At 30.9% G+C, this 18,059-nt stretch overlaps 1 protein-coding gene across 1 annotated transcript; it reads right to left on the bottom strand.

Annotated features, from left to right (window-relative positions):
- Positions 1–1,872: 1,872 nt before the first annotated feature.
- Positions 1,873–4,068, bottom strand: LOC142527247 (UPF0496 protein At4g34320-like). The gene is made up of 2 exons (XM_075631989.1): positions 3,779–4,068; positions 1,873–3,201 (listed from the first exon to the last, which is right to left on the bottom strand). The coding sequence occupies exon 2, from the start codon at positions 3,195–3,197 to the stop codon at positions 2,073–2,075; it is 1,125 nt and encodes a 374-aa protein (XP_075488104.1). The 5' UTR covers positions 3,198–3,201; positions 3,779–4,068; the 3' UTR covers positions 1,873–2,072.
- Between the last annotated feature and the right edge of the window lie 13,991 nt (positions 4,069–18,059).

Genomic DNA, 18,059 nt, shown 5'->3' with positions numbered 1-18,059 from the left:
TTTGATCTTAACAATTAGTATTAAAACAAGATCATGAGTTTAAGTCTTTTATATACTTCTTGGTAAGGGAAATAATGGGTTAAACATGCATGAATGATAATAGTACTGAGATTAGTGACCTCCTGAGAAGTTTTCATGTGTCAAGCTCTTGACGTTGCGCCACTTGATATTGTTGGAAGGTGAGCTGCAAAAGAGTAACGTCATATCTTAACGAGTAATAATGTCTCTGTTGGAGACATAACTGATAGTAGGGAAATTGAAAGACTGATATCTAATGGACCAGTTTTAGTCGAGCAGAGGAGCAAAACTGACTAATTTAGCAGAACTGAAAAAGTTGATGAGCAGAACAGAACTGAACCATTTTCTATATGAGGGTAGAGAATAGAGAACATGATAACACGTGATCTGGGAACCAAAATCTATATATAGATAATGTTCATCATCATCTTCTGATATTTTTGTTTTAGCTGATCATACAAACAAAAATTACAATTATGTCTCTACACATTAAAGACCCACAACTTATCAGATACACTAAAACCCAATATCCAAAACTTTAAATGACAACTTTAATTTTGGGCTTAAATTAATAGATAATTCACAACTCATAATTATTCACATATAAGTTCATATAATTAAAATTGATCGATAACTTGATATACGAAGTTGAAATATCACTACAACAAAAAATCAAATCAAAAATGCACATACGACAACGATTTTTACTAAAACCGTTGTCGTATGCTTTTTAACAACGGTTTTCACTTTAACAACGATTTTAGTGAAAACCGTTGTCGTATGTGCATTTTTTAAGCAAACGACAATGGTTTTTACAAAATCGTTGTCTCTTAGGGGGCAAAAGACAACAGTTTTATAAAAACCATTGTTTTTTGGGGGTCAAAGACAACGGTTTTTAGGGTCAATGACAATGCTTATATAAAACCGTTATCTTTGAGCGTTTTTTAGGGTCAAAGACAACGGTTCTATGAACCGTTGTATTTGAGCGTGTTTTTTTGGACAAATAACAACGGTTTGGAAAAAATGTTGCGATATTTAGCGACGATTTTGCTGAAATCGTAGCTAAATTTAGCGACGGTGTGTAATATGTCGCTATATATAGCCACGGTTTTAAGTAAAAATGTCGCATGTTATATATTAGCGACGGTTTTAGACAACCGTCCCTAAATATAGCGACGGTTGTAAGAACACCGTCGCAATTTAAAACATGCAACGGTTTTGCAGTTACCGTCGCAATTAAAGCAAAAACCGTCGCAAATTGGCTATAAATATCCGCACCTTCGGTTCAATTTCCTCCACACCACTTCACAACACTTAAAATTTTTCTCTCTTACACGATTTTATCTTCACAACACTTAAAAATTTTTCTCTCTTTTTAGTTTCGATTTAGGATAAATTTTTTCGTTTTAATTTTTGGTAAATTTTTAAGTGTTAGTTAAGTTCATGAATGTTGTAAGTTTTTTTTAGATTTATTAAATTATTAAAAGTAATTTTTTTTATTTTACTGAAAATATTAGCGACGGAAATCATGAAAAAACTGTCGCTAATATTAGCGACGCACTTTATGGCAAACCGTCACTAATTTGAGCGACGGAGTAATAAACCGTCGCTAAATTTAGCGACGGTTTTGTATAAATCTGTCGCTAATTTTATTTGCGACGGGTTTTGAAAAACCGTCGCAAATTGTAGCTACGGGCTTTAACAACAGATTTTTTGGACATACGACAACAGTGAAAAACCTTGTCGTATGCCTTTTTTTTGTAGTGTATGTAAAGCTTGTTCTAGTTCATCAAAAAAATTGCTAGCAAATAATCATCACGCATTTTAGCTTAGTAAGTAGTACAAATCCACCAATATAACAGCATTTTACAAATTAATCATCCTAAAGTTTTAACCAGCAATACTTAATAACAACTGAGTAGCTTGCAACAAACTGATAATAACCAAAAAGAATCAAAGAATGAATAGACTATACAATTATTCATCGTAGTCTTACGATACTAATCATCTAAGTATTCATCAACCTGCATATTTTATCATCACAACTAGTAGTATCAATGATTCGGATGTTTGATGATCCTCTGCAAAATCACGGTCCTTGCCTTGCGAATATCGCGGCTACAATTATCCGCTTGCGCCCCTAGTTCATCGACATTTTTCATGAAAACAACCAGCTTCTTCTTAATCTCATCAACACCAACTTTCACAACCTCATCATTCATTGCAAAGCTGAAATTTTTCAAGAGGGACTCGATCTCGATCTCCAACTTGCTAATCAGCACGCGTATGTTGTCCAAATCCTTGATAGTCACATAAGTCCCCACGTTCATTGAATGGATCATCTCCTTCTGTCCCTTCACCACGTTCTCATAATTCTTTAGCAACGAATCAATCCATTTCCCCATCGAGCCTAATGGAATGGAGGTTGCAGCCGCCAGGGCGGCTGCAACTGGTGGTGCCGCCATGGCTGCAACCACCACTGAGCAAATCAGCACAGCTGCAAAAGTGGCTGCAAATATAATTCCAGACACTTTCCTCCAAGAACGAATGGACTTCATCTTCTTATCCAGCTTGTTCTTCTTCAGCTGCAACCTTTGTAGCATAAGCATCTGCTGTCTATGCACGGAGTCAAAGTCTCGAAAAAACTCTTCGGTACATGGGTCACCTATATCTCGGAACACCCTCAAGTCCCCCAAGATTTTAGCACAAGTTTCCTTCCCTTCAACCCGATATCCTTCTTCTCTGAATCGTTGAAGTGCCACGTGAATCATTAACTGGCTATCTCGGGCACGTTTCAAGCATTTCTCCAATGCCGAGCAGAAATCGAGTGTCTTGAGGCTGTTTTCGAAATACTCCTCTACGAGCTCGAATAATTCTCTGCTCTTCCATACGTCTTTCTTGCAGTCAAGAATCACCTTCACCACTTCTTGGTTCATCTCTGAAAGGCATTCGGTGACTTCCCGGAGTGAATCAAAGGATAATGCTCGAACTTCGACTCCAGCAGCAAGAGAAGTGATGACATTGTTGGTACGAGCTTGGAGGGTCGTATCAAATGACTGCAAATCTGCGTCGAGCTTGAAGGCAGCCTCATAGGAGTTCAACTCAGCTGAGTACTGAAGATTGTTGATAGGATTTGCACCCGAAGTTTCACCAACTTTCTTGCTCATGTGGCTTCCCATACCACTTAAAAGTCAGATCCACACAGAAATTAAGGTGGGGACTCAATATTAAGATTTTAAATTACTAATAGAATCATACATCTTTAATATGATCTGATTAATTAAATATTATTTTAGTGGAAAAGACATCCAACCATATCTTCACCTACATAAAACACATACTATTTTCCTGCTACTTCAAAACTCAACAAGGATTCAAGAAAAACACCTTAAATTCCCAACTTTTGCACGTTTCTTCACATTCAAGTTACTCAGCAACAAAAAGAAGAAGAGACCATTTCTGGCTTCCATTTTCCAAATCTTGAAAGCAAAGTCACAAATTATTCAAAGATCAAATTTTCCAATAAAGAGACTAATCAATTCTGAATGAGCAACAGAAGGGGTATAAACTTCATCAAACAGTTAGAAGGGTCAATCAATTTCCAATGATAAATCAGTTTTCTCGCGAAATAATTCTGGAAGCACAGATTTAAAGAAATCCCGCATAAAAATAGTTAGAACCCGTCAAAACAAATCAAGTCACACTCCATAAAACCAAGACAGAAACAGAAATATTCGGATGTTGATTGAAAACGGACTACCTCGTAGATTTCTCCAAAATCAGCAATAAAACGACTTTAGCACAAAAAATCCTTGAGATAAATCCAATACGAATCACAAATATTGTTCCAGTATAGAAAAAGATAATTTATTTTAAACAAACTTGATTTGTTAACTTGAAAGAGAAAGAAACAGAAACAAAACTGGAGTTATATTAATAGATTTGTATTGAAAAAAATGGGACTTAGTGTAACGATTCAGATAACGATTGAGGCAAGGTGATGAGGAAAGAAGAAGCTTTAAGAGAATTGAAAGTGTTGATGATCCAAGAAACAAAATGTGGCGGTGGTGTGAGAGATGATCAATAGCTTGCACGCATGACTACTTAGCTTGTTGCGCATGGGTAACGCGGGAAGCAACGTCGTCTTTTATACTAATTTCAATATTTTTTGTTTCTTTTTTAGCATTTTGAGCAATGATTTTCGGGTGTGAAGAAATATTTTGAGAAAAATAAATCATGTGTGAAGAGTTATCAGTCGATGTCAAATCCAGAAAATTTTCATTTTTTTTTTATTATGTTATACGCCCAATCTTTATCTATGGTCTTGTTAGCCGTCTATTCTTAATTCCACAGACTTTCATTTTTTTTTTCAATTTTTATTTTTTTATTAGACATATGACGTCAAACACATCAACAATATTTGGTAGCATATTATCATTTTCCACTTATACATTGTCGTTTTTGAACGTCACAACATTATGATTACAAAAACTAAAATAAAAAATTGTGTAAATTATTTGACTAATACGGTAAATTGATCGATCAAAAAGAAAAATAACAAAAACCTTGTGGGTGACAAAAACCAAAATAATATAATTTTTCCATCAAATTATTAAATATTTACTAGAAATTGTGCAAGCTATGATATGTTGTTCACTAGTGATCATTTACACGCGCGTGCATACACATATATATCTCAAAATGTTCGTTTATTTGTAGACCTTTTTTTGTAATTATTAAATCTTATCAATTTAATTTTACAGCAATCGAGAACAAACAAACAAAAAATTCGTCAACTCAAAAATAAAATTAATGGAATTATTTTTTAAAAAAGAGTAAAAACAAGAACACAAAACTCTTGTAAAATCGTTTTACGAGTTAATTTTGTAACACAGATCTCCGACACGATCTAACTCATAAAAATATTTTTTTATATTTAAAAATTAATTTTTCATAATATATATTAATCGAATTGATTCCCTCACGGATAACTCAAACTAGAGATGTCTTATTGTGGGTGTGTGGTGTTGGGATAACTTCTGACAGCCACTTGAAATTGTATTTGGATACTCTACTGTATTGAAAACACATCATACTCTACTGTATTGAAAACACAGCACCAAGTGTTGTGCACTTTTTACACGAGATGATCATGTGATCATCTCGTTTAATCTGACCACTTTTTAAATTTATCTCATATGGTGTGATGTCTACAAGATGATCACGTTATCATCTCATGTAAAAAATACACAGCACCAAATATTGTGTTTTCAACACTGTAGAGGATTCAAATCCTGAATATACAAGGTTCGATTTTCTTGATCGTTTATATATCCATTTTTCTTTGAAATGTTTGGCTTTCAAATTTTTTTATTTCATTTTGTTTGTTTGTGTTTTTTTTATTGTCTTATTTAGAAAGTGTCTGCTAGATTTGCAAACGCTAATGAACCCCACAACGCACAAGTATTATCTCGATCAAACTTGTTATTCATTTGTTTCATTTAATATGTAACAAGAAAAAAAAAAAGAAAAATTAAATTTTTTTATATTTTTTGTCAGCATCTTTGAAATCGAGATGGAAACAAGCCAAAATTCTTATTGATAACCCGAGATTTTTGATGGATTCTAGTTTAAATGTTGGATTCAGGAATAAGATTTGATATGAAATTTGATAATCTAGATGATGCTTGAAAGTTTTGGATTGAATATACTGAGAAAGTTGGATACAAGAAATATAGTATAAAAATATAAATTATAACAAAAAAAATGATACAAGAAAAATTGACAATATAAACAAATAAAAAAGTGTTTTTTAATTAAAAAAAAAGGAAAAAAACAATTAGATTATAAAAAAAATTTAAAATAATTAAAATATAAAAAAGCCAATATAAATATAAAGGAAAAAAATAAAAAAAATATTGATTGTACTGTAATACCCCCCAGCAGGGGATCCTTTCCCGTATATTCGGATCATCTTCTCCGCTACTGAAAATTTTAAAAAAAAAAAAAATTGAATGAAAAAATGAGAAAAAACGGACGATATGAACTGGAAAGACAGAAAAATAGTGTAATAATGAAACATTTAAAAAAAACATTATACTCCCACAGCAAAAGAGAGAAACAAAAGAGGAAAAAAAAAATTTGATCGTGCAGTCCCGAATATATGTACCAACGTTTGTGCAACAAACGTTCCATAATCATTGAAACATTGAATTACCCATGCATAATTTATTAGCAGCATCTATGTGCACACGTGCTGTTGAGATCATAGTATTTAGAGATCCATTATATAAAAATAATAAAATAATAATAATAATAATAATAATAAGAGTTTTAAATAAAAATTCCGCCCTGAAGCCCATTTACACACACATGTAATAACTTTTATACATAATTTTTGGGGGTTTTTTTAACAAAACCATAAAAATAAATTACTTTTCTTAAAACAAAAATAAATATATTTAAAACTTATATATTGTGTTTGAATTGATGGATTTCAAATGTATTTTTATTGTTTAGATAAATAAGATCATAAACATCAAATTCACCACTTACATATTTATATATTATTTCATGTTAATTAGAATGAATATCAAGTTACCAAAAAATGATGTCATTTGAAATACATTATACTTTGTATTACTCATATATAAATTATTAAGTTGTAAATTTAAGATCAGATCTATTGTTCTATTATAAATAATAAAATCATAATCAAAATACATAGATTTCTAATCCGTCTCTCCGAATGAAAACATACAGAATTTGCTAACAAAACCAATAAGAATAATTTATTTTCATCATATTCTTAAAAGAATATCAAGTTTTTTTGTAGCAATGTTGTAAATGTGCCAGAGGCGGTGGTGCGGTCAGTGACCGCCAACCGCCTCAGCCAGGTGGTGCACTAGATAGCCGGAGCCAACGTTATACACTTAAAGTTAAATCAAATCTATACGATCTATTAATTATTTAAATGATATGATGCCCAATGGAGTTTTAATTGTCAAAACACAAAATTTTTTAACTTCCGATGTTCATTGGTGCAAGAAACAATATTCAACAATGTTCTTATTAATCTAGTCTTTTTAAATTGATTTACTAATTTTTAGAAGTATTTGACTTTAACAGTTGACTAGAATTTTAAAATCATTGACATCCTCAGCCGCATCCGTCGCATCTCGCCCGTCCGATAACCTCAGACCGCCTATAGAGACCAGCTTAGACAAAGGCGGGGGCCGGTCGAGTGCCGCCCTACTGCCTAAACATCGTCTATTGCCTCGGCTATTACTTCAACCATTATTTAGAGAACTGTGGTAGTTTATCAAACTAACGTGAAAAATAATTACTAAATAAAAAATAAATAATATAAGTTGTTTAAGGAATATTTTTGTGTGGAATGTATAGCATAATATATTTATTTATTTATATGATACTTCAAATTTCTGCCGAAAATGTTAAATTATAACAAAGTTATATTAGTGAATGAACTAATAGATGGGGTTGCAGTAAATAAATAATTTTTCGGTTCTTAATTATTTTTAACGTTAGTTTGTATTGATAAACTACCAAAACACGATAAATTGATAAATGTTTTAGAAGAAGACAATCTTTTGCTTTTTTTAAAAGAAAACCAAGAATATCATATATCAATATTATTGTACACAAATATTAAATATCTAAAAAAATTCTAGACAATCTAGGTCAACTATTTTTTTAAGTAAAAAAAATGTTTGATCAGGATTAAAAAACAATACCCCCAACTTCCTCTTATTTCACAAATATTAATAATAACGAAGACAACAGGTAATTTTCAGCTCCACACTGCATGGATGAAAATTTTATCTATACTCTATGGATATTAATAGAATTTAATTATATATAAAGCGATTATGTTAATCTGAATACTCAGATTGTAACGTTCCGAGAATTTGAAGGGTCACGTAAACCACATGCATGCAAGTCTTAAATTTCTTTGGTCTTTTATTAATTTGTTTTAAAACATTAAATGTATGTTTATTTTATTAAATTGTGTTTAATTATTTTTATACATAATTCATGCATGATAGAATTTATTTCACGAAATTTTAAAGGTTCATGCATTAAAGATTTTTTAAGTTGCATTTCGCGCTCGAACGAGGAACGAAGACTGGGGAAAAATTTTCAAGAAAATTATTTCATTACATGATTTGTTTTTAAATATTAATTTAAGATGTTTTAAAGGTATTTTTCAAGAATTGAGATTTATTGGGTATTTTTAACCGCAAGATTTTAATTTTTATCGGTACGTAAATTTTATCGAATCGGGAAACTTTTTGGGGGTTCGGCTAATATTTTCAAAATCTTTCCAACACGAAATATTTTTCGGGAGTGTGTTTGGATTTAATGGGCCTACTTTTAAGCTTGTTGGGCTTAAAATAAATTTTTAACTTTTAATTAGTAAATTAAGGCTCATTAGCTAATTGTTAACTACTTAATTAATCCTAAACCTATCATTCCCCACCCCACCAACCGACACCCTCACTCCCACCAGCCTTTATTCTCGAAAAAACACCAACCGACACTTCCCCTCAGCTATTTATCTCGGCTTCTTCCCCCAGCAGCTGAATTGTATCGGTTTTGGCTCGTTCTTGCATCCAAGGCTCTCCGGCGTTCCTCTCTTCATTCTTCTCGAGTTCTTACATCTTAAGGCACGCATTGTACTTTCGTTTCTGCATCTCTCACGCTGTATACATGCTGTATGATGTCTGCTGATATGTGTGTCATTCATGTATTGCTCGGCTCATGCATAGTTTTTACGGGTATGCTTCGGTTGGTGCATGAAATTTGTATTTTCTTTACATCCAACTCACGTTTTTGTGGTCCTTGTGTAAAGGGGGCTGTCCTGGGGTGCGTTGAGGTTTGGAATTATCAAGAAGCAGATGAACAGTAGGCTGGAACCGAAGGCTGCTTGTGATAAGAGGGCCGAGATGTGTAGCGGCTATGGTTTTCTCGTTTTCTTTGTCTAGATCGGTGGGTAGGTGAAGACCGGTGGTGCAAGGGCGACTCCAGACCTTGGACCAGACTCTGGTGGGTCTTAACCATGGTCTGGAAATCTGCAAACGCTGCTGGTTCTGTCCTAGAAGCCGCAAGGGAGAGTTGGGCGAGGTTGGTTCGACTTGTGTGTTTTCGGGAGAGTAGCGAGCGTGCGCGTCTTGTAGGTTGCATGAGGCTGTGACCACGGCTCAAGAGGCTCCAGTAGGGTCTGGTCTAGGTGTAGGACAAGCTGGTTAGTGACCGGTACCGTCGGCTGTAGGCTAGCATCAAAATTCTTGGATGGTGGCCACACTAGAGGTCGAGTAAGGAGATGTGCTGATTTCCAGCAACTTGTAAGGTTTTTTCGTAATGTTTAAGGGACGGGTATAGGTGTTTTAAGGGCTGTAAATGTGTATATTAGGTGTGGACAAAAGTTGGGAGAAATTTGGTTAATTGTTGACTAAACCAGGATACCGGTTTAAGTTTTAAAACAATTCGGTTGAGTTATAAAATGAGCTCAAGTTTATGTTTAGGAATGATTATAAATAAGTTTTGGGATGTTTTAAGGAGCTTGGTAAGTTTCGGATCAAAATAATGAGTTTTGGAATTATCCGGGATTTAATCACCGCACGACACGTAATTTAAAGAATTAATTGAAACGCTTAGATTTAAGCTTGATAAAATTATGGAAAATTATATTTAAGCTCAAATAATTTTTAGAAGTCTAAGTTTTTTATTTGGGAATTTTATGCTAATGTTTGGTTTAATTCGGGATTAAAACGCATTAATATGTTATATTTAAAGATTAATTTAAAAGTCATAGATTTAAGCCAAATAAAAATATGGGAAAGTTCTTGTAAGCTTAAATAATTATTTGGGACGTATTAGAGTTAATGGAATTAAGAAAATGTCAAAGAAAGTAAAATTTTACGTCTATGGGCAAAATGGTAATTTTTGGGTTTCAGGGGCAAAATGGTCATTTTGCACCTGGGGTGAGATGTTGGTCCTGGCAGCGCCCTGAGCACAAAATTATGATATTTTAAATGGTTATGCATCATGTTTACGATTTTTACGTAATTATGATAAATACGTTGCATGCTTGGTTTAAAGGAAAAATTATGTATATGCATGCTTTTATTAAGTGATGATGAATACGATGACACGTTTTGAAGGAAGTGATTTAGTTGTGACTAACACGATGATATGATTGGAGATATCGTGAGGGAAAAGGCCCCAGAGGGAGCCCGTTTACGGGAGAAGGCCCCAGAGGGAGCCCGACGATCGTATTTCCATTGACATGATATGATAGGCCCGGGCTCAGTGGGCGGGTAATGCCGTCGCTGATGACCCTCGCCGCCGGGTACCGCGGTTACACGTAGATGGATCCATCGACTGACATGATGATACGAAAGTCACAGCTAATGAACGGAATTTAAATTAAGATTTTAACACGTATATGTTGATACGATGATACATGCTATGATTATTATCATGTTTTGAAAGGATACGACACGTTTACGTATATGATAACATGAGATAACATGTTTTGACACGTATATGATGATATGAGATGACATGATTTGACACGACATGATTTTATACGACATGTTTATGTTCATGTTTTAAAGTTCATGAAAGGTATGTTGGCATTATGATTTTACACAACACGTTTACGTTATGCTTTTAAGTTCATGAAAGATATGTTGACTAAGACGATGATATGATTGGAGATATCGTGAGGGAAAAGGCCCCAGAGGGAGCCCGTTTACGGGAGAAGGCCCCAGAGGGAGCCCGACGATCGTATTTCCATTGACATGATATGATAGGCCCGGGCTCAGTGGGCGGGTAATGCCGTCGCTGATGACCCTCGCCGCCGGGTACCGCGGTTACACGTAGATGGATCCATCGACTGACATGATGATACGAAAGTCACAGCTAATGAACGGAATTCAAATTAAGATTTTAACACGTATATGTTGATACGATGATACATGCTATGATTATTATCATGTTTTGAAAGGATACGACACGTTTACGTATATGATAACATGAGATGACATGTTTTGACACGTATATGATGATATGAGATGACATGATTTGACACGACATGATTTTATACGACATGTTTATGTTCATGTTTTAAAGTTCATGAAAGGTATGTTGGCATTATGATTTTACACAACACGTTTACGTTATGCTTTTAAGTTCATGAAAGATATGTTGAGTATGATATTTTTCACTGCTGCGTGCTATGTATATGTACTTGTTATTCCTGGTACAGGCGTGTTGAGTCTTTAGACTCACTAGGCGTGTGTGATGCAGGTGATCTAAATGGTGAGGAGACTGGAGGTGCCGAACTCTGAGTAGGCAGACTTGGTGGGGTGACACGACCCGAGGACCACATGTTTTTCGCATTACGATTTATGAGATTGAGAGGAGATGAATATTTTCATATGTTGACGATTTTAAGAATTTTATACGTTTATGTTTACGTATGATTAAAAAAAAAATATTTCCGCACTTTTATAAATGATTTCGAAATCAAAAGGAGCTAAATGAGCTTGCCATCTAGCAAACATTTGTTTAGAAACATCATGTTTAAAATCTTTATTAAACATAAATTTTGCAGATTTGCAATCAGTTTTTATAATAAACTTTTGATTTTATAAATCATCTTGGAATTTCAAAATACATCTGACAATAGCTAAAATTTCTTTTGCTACTGTGGAGTAATTTTTCTGGGCATTATTCCACTTCCCATAATACAATCTAATAAGATATTCTTGTTTATTTTGGGGATCATTTTGTTTTAAGATTCCTCCAAAACCTATATCTGAGGCATCAGTTTCAACTATTTTATCCCATTGGGGATTAGCAAGCATAAGACAAGGAAGATTTTTGACCTTTACTTTAATATTTTTAACAGCTATTGTATGTCTTTCAGACCAAGGTAAAGGATTTTTCTTTCACCTATCATATAAAATAGCAGAATCTTTAGTAAGATTTTTAATATATGGAGAAATATAATTTAAACTTCCTAAAAATCTCTGTAACTGAGTTTTATCAGTTATAATATCAGGAAATTTTGAACCAAATTCTATACTTCTCTGTATAGGAATTATTTTTCCTTTTTCAATCATATGACCAAGAAATCTAATATTAGTTTGAAATAAAATCATTTTAGATTTTGAGATAACAAGTCCATTTTGAATAACAATATTTTTAAACATATCTAAATGTTTAAAATGTATTTCAATATTATTAGAAAATACTAAGATATCATCACTATAAACAATTATAAAATTGCTATAATTATAAAAAATATCATTCATAATTTGTTGAAATTCAGAAGGGGCATTTTTAAGGCCAAATGGCATTACTGTCCATTCATAATGTCCTATTGGAACATTAAAAGCAGTTTTATATATATCGGAATCTTTAACCTGAATCTGCCAAAATCCTGATTTTAAATCAAATTTTGAAAATATGATAGCATGTACAAGTCTATCTAATAAATCTTTTTTATTAGGAATAGGATGTCTAATCCATTTTAAAACCTTATTAAGAGGTTTATAATTTATAACTAATCTTGGAACACCTCTTTCCTGTTCAGAATGTTTATTAACATAAAAAGCAATACATGACCAAGGAGATTGAGAAGGCTTTATCAAACCTTTTTCTAATAAATTATGAATTTCATTCTTACATAATTCTAAATAATCAGAATTAATTTGACAAGGACGAGCCTTGGTAGGAATATTTTTTTCATCAAAATTCTCTTCATAAGGAAGAGATATAATATGCTTCTTTCTATTCCAAAAAGCATTAGGAAGATCATCGCATATTTCTAATGAAATCTTATTATAAATAAGTTTAATTTTTTCCTGTAATTTAGGATTTTGTAATTTATCATCTATAGTTAATATATTAACTTCTTCTTTTAAAGAATTAATCTGAAAAGTTTTTCTATAAATCTTTTCTTGTAATTCATTAAGAATTCTATGAACATGTTTAGTTATAAACTTAAAGGAAATATGATTTCCTTGAAAAGTTCCTATAATACCTGTTTCATCAACATAAGTTAAAGGAGAAGAAATAGTTTCTCTTAAAGATCGTATTGATAAAATTATTCTGGCAATTAATCAAATTAAACCAGATGTTCATATTCAAACACAAGAAGAAGAAACTAATATTGTCTTTATTGCTACTTTTTCTATTAAATCCCTCCAGATATAAAGGATTTTAAATTTAAATCTTCTGTTTCTGATATAGAAAAAATAATAGAAGAAAAATTTAGAAATCTTAATTTAAATACTCTTAATAAAGAGTTAGAAAATCATTCTGATGAAGAAATTAATAAAATTAAATGGGCAGATAGACCTAACCAAAATAAATATTATTATAATAGACCTACTCCTATGGACGTTCTTATTGAAGAACAGGAATATATATTTGCTAATAGTTATAATGGGAAAATTATTTATGAATGGAATATTGATGGTTTTAGTGATAAACAAATTTATAATACTGCTCACAGAATGCTTATGTATAGTACTGTGTGTAAAACTTCTGGCAATACTGATAAAAATATTGCTAAGATGATTATATCAGGTTTTACTGGTCAACTTAAAGGTTGGTGGGATAATTATTTAAATCAATTCTAAAAAGAAGATATTATTAATTCTATAAAGATATAGAATAATATTCAATCAGAAAATGTTTTATATTCATTAATAATGACTATGATTGAACATTTTACTGGTAAATTCACTGATGATAGTGAAAAGATTCGTACTTTATTAAGTAATCTAAAATGTAAAACACTTACTGATTTTAGATGGTATAAAGATACCTTTTTATCTCGTATATATGAGATACCAGATTGTAATAATAGTTTCTGGAAAGCTAAATTTATATATGGTTTACCTTTTGTATTTTCTGAAAGAATTAGAAAAGTATTAAGAAAAGATGAGATTAATATTCCATATGATAATTATACTTATGGAAATTTAATTAAGACTTGCATTAAAGAGGGTCTAGCTCTCTGTAATGAATTAAAATTAAATAATCAAATTAAAAGACAAAATTTACTTGAGAAAAAACAATTAGGTAAATTTTGTGATCAATTTGGTATGGACTTACCTAATAAAGGTAAGAAGAAAATTAAAGAAAAAGATGAAAAACTTTATAGAAGGAAAAGACATTTGTCTGATAGACAAAGAGATAAAAAGAAGAAAAGAAAAGAAAGCCGTAATTTACGAAAAGAAGAAAAATACAAAAATAAATTAATAATTTGTAGAAAATGTAAAAAGCCAGGACATTATGCTAATCAATGTTGGGCTAGAAACAAAATTAATAATTTAGATATAGACGATAATCTAAAAGAAACATTATTTAAAATAATAATGGATTCAAATAATAATTCTGACAGTGAAACTGAGACTTCTTCAGAATCTTATATTTCAGAAGAAATAATAGATAGTGAATCAGATATTTCTGATGATTTAAATGAATGTAATAATTGTATACAAGGAAAATCTTGTTTAAATCATATAGAAGAGAAAAATGATGAATTTTATAAAATAATGTCTCAATTCAATGATTTAAATATTAATGTGTTAACTAATAATAATATTTTAGAATTTCTTAAAATGATTAAGGATCCAGTTTTAAAATCCACAATTATTGATCAAATGGAGAATACTGCTTCTACTAGCAATAATAATAATAATATTCTTGTTAAACAAGAACAAGCTTATTCTATGAAAGAAGTTAAAAATCTTCTTCAACAGAAATATAGTAAACAGAATCCAGTTACTATACATGATTTAGTTAAAGAAATAGAAAATCTTAAAGAACAGGTAAAAATTTTACAACACAATAATAATAGTTTAAATTATCGTGTTTCAATCATTGAAACTAATAATAATAATTCAGTTAATAATTCTGATAGTTTTGATAATCTACAAGATATTTCTTTTCCTGATCCAGATAAAAAAAATTTATCTGTTTTAAGCATGATTATATCTCAAAAATGGTATACCAATATAACTTTATTAATTGATAATTCTTATAAAAAGAATTTCATTGCTATGATTGATAGTGATGCAGACTTAAATGTTATACAGGAAGGATTAATTCCTACGAAATATTTTCATAAAACTACTCATTCTCTCTCTCATGCAGGAGGAGAACCATTAGAAATAAATTATAAATTACCAAAAGTTTATATTTGCAAAGATAAAAACTGTATTCAAACCAGTTTTTTATTAGCAAAAGATATTTCTAGCCAACTTATACTTGGTCTTCCTTTTATTTATCATATTTATCCTTTAACTTATGTTGATGAAACATGTATTATAGGAATTTTTCAAGAAAATCCTATTTCCTTTAAGTTTATAACTAAACCTGTTCATAGAATTCTTAATGAATTACAAGAAAAGATTTATAGAAAAACTTTTCAGATTAATTCTTTAAAAGAAGAAGTTAATATATTAACTATAGATGATAAATTACAAAATCCTAAATTACAGGAAAAAATTAAACTTATTTATAATAAGTTTTCATTAGAAATATGTAATGATCTTCCTAACGCTTTTTGGAATAGAAAGAAGCATATTATATCTCTTCCTTATGAAGAGAAAGGTTTGATAAAGCCTTCTCAATCTCCTTGGTCATGTATTGCTTTTTATGTAACAAACATTCTGAACAGGAAAGAGGTGTTCCAAGATTAGTTATAAATTATAAACCTCTTAATAAGGTTTTAAAATGGATTAGACATCCTATTCCTAATAAAAAAGATTTATTAGATAGACCTGTACATGCTATCATATTTTCAAAATTTGATTTAAAATCAGGATTTTGGCAGATTCAGGTTAAAGATTCCGATAGATATAAAACTGCTTTTAATGTTCCAATAGGACATTATGAATTGATAGTAATGTCATTTGGCCTTAAAAATGCCCCTTCTGAATTTCAACAAATTATGAATGATATTTTTTTATAATTATAGCAATTTTATAATTGTTTATATTGATGATATCTTAGTATTTTCTAATAATATTGAAATACATTTTAAACATTTAGATATGTTTAAAAATATTGTTATTCAAAATGGACTTGTTATCTCAAAATCTAAAATGATTTTATTTCAAACTAATATTAGATTTCTTGGTCATATGATTGAAAAAGAAAAAATAATTCTTATACAGAGAAGTATAGAATTTGGTTCAAAATTTCCTGATATTATAACTGATAAAACTCAGTTACAGAGATTTTTAGGAAGTTTAAATTATATTTCTCCCTATATTAAAAATCTTACTAAAGATTCTGCTATTTTATATGATAGGTTAAAGAAAAATCATTTACCTTGGTCTGAAAGACATACAATAGCTATTAAAAATATTAAAGAAAATGTTAAAAATCTTTCTTGTCTTATGCTTGCTAATCCCCAATGGGATAAAATAGTTGAAACCGATGCCTCAGATATAGGTTTTGGAGGAATCTTAAAACAAAAAGATCCCCAAAATAAACAAGAATATCTTATTAGATTTTATTCTGGGAAATAGAATAATGCCCAGAAAAATTACTCCACAGTAGCAAAAGAAATTTTAGCTATTGTCAGATGTATTTTGAAATTCCAAGATGATTTATATAATCAAAAGTTTATTATAAAAACTGATTGTAAATCTGCAAAATTTATGTTTAATAAAGATTTTAAACATGATGTTTCTAAACAAATGTTTGCTAGATGGCAAGCTCATTTAGCTCCTTTTGATTTCGAAATCATTTATAAAAAAGGTGAAGATAATCGATTACTTACCAGATTTCTTAACTCGAGAATATTTATCCTAATATTTTTATCTACAGATATGTATTCCCGAGGAAGAGGAGAGTCCTCTTATAGAGGGCGAGGAGGTAGGGGAAAACCCCCTAATATCATTGCACAGCATGGTAAACAGATGCTTATAGCTCAGAACTTATCTAGCTCATCAGCCAGTATTACTGAGCAAAATAATGAGTTATACAATGAATTTCAAGAATTCTTGAAACAAAAGCAGAGAAGTAATACAGATTCTCAATCATCAGCATCATATGCTAATATTATCAAAGAAGATGATAATGATTCAGCTCTATATACAGAGACAAAACATCGAGAGTTGATTCTTCTTATAGAAGAAAGAGATATCCAATGGGAAAAAACTCCATGGACTATCATGGAAAGATATTTAACTAATACATCATATGTATATGGTTCTTATAAGCAAAGAGGATTTTATGAAAATCTTCTGATATCTACAAAAAGTGTTGACATAACTCACTTTTTCAGTAATACTCAGCAAAAAGGAAGTTATAACTTTTCAAAGTTTATCATCAAGAAGATTATATCTATTGAAGAATGGGGTATATCTCCATTAGTTGAAAAAAAATTTTATTCTGAAAATCATAAAATGAGTTTTAAATTTAATTTTTGGGATTATATTGAAAATTTTAATAAAACCTTATTTTATGAAAATGAAAAAAGAAAACATACTTGGTTTTTAAAGATTTGTGAAAATGTTTTTCACTATCCAGTTCCAAATTGGTTTCTAATATGGTGGAAGATATTTGGTCCATCCGCAAAGATTTTGCCAGAGGTTTTTATAAAACCCATGAATACTTGGTTAAATGTTTCTCCAAGTATTAAAAAATCATTTTCTGAACATTGGATCGATGGTAAGACTCTATGTCTATTTTTCATGGAATTTGGAATCCCATGGATTTGGAAACGGCAGCCAGAATTCGGTTACACTGATGAAGGTATCCCTTGCATATGGAGGGTCAGTTCCACAAAATTCTGGGACAAATTATTAAGAGATGATCCAGAAACTGGTAAACCATATGGTTATGAAACTCTTCATCAAATGGAAGAAAAAATTTCTTTATATCAGAAAGAAATTAATAATCAACAAGAAAAAGAAAAAGCCTCAATGAGTCCTTTCAAGATTCTTACTCAGAAATATTCTGAAATATATTCAAAAGAAAAAATG

Source organism: Primulina tabacum, chromosome 15 (assembly GCF_025594145.1).
Source record: "Primulina tabacum isolate GXHZ01 chromosome 15, ASM2559414v2, whole genome shotgun sequence".
Classification (NCBI taxonomy): Eukaryota; Viridiplantae; Streptophyta; class Magnoliopsida; order Lamiales; family Gesneriaceae; genus Primulina; species Primulina tabacum.
The sequence above is the reverse complement of the archived record's forward strand: the minus strand, read 5'-3'. Positions and strand labels throughout refer to the sequence as shown.

Coding starts and splice junctions, on each gene's coding strand:
- LOC142527247 (XM_075631989.1), bottom strand. CDS start 3,197: ATGGGAAGCCACATGAGCAAGAAAGTTGGTGAAACTTCGGGTGCAAAT.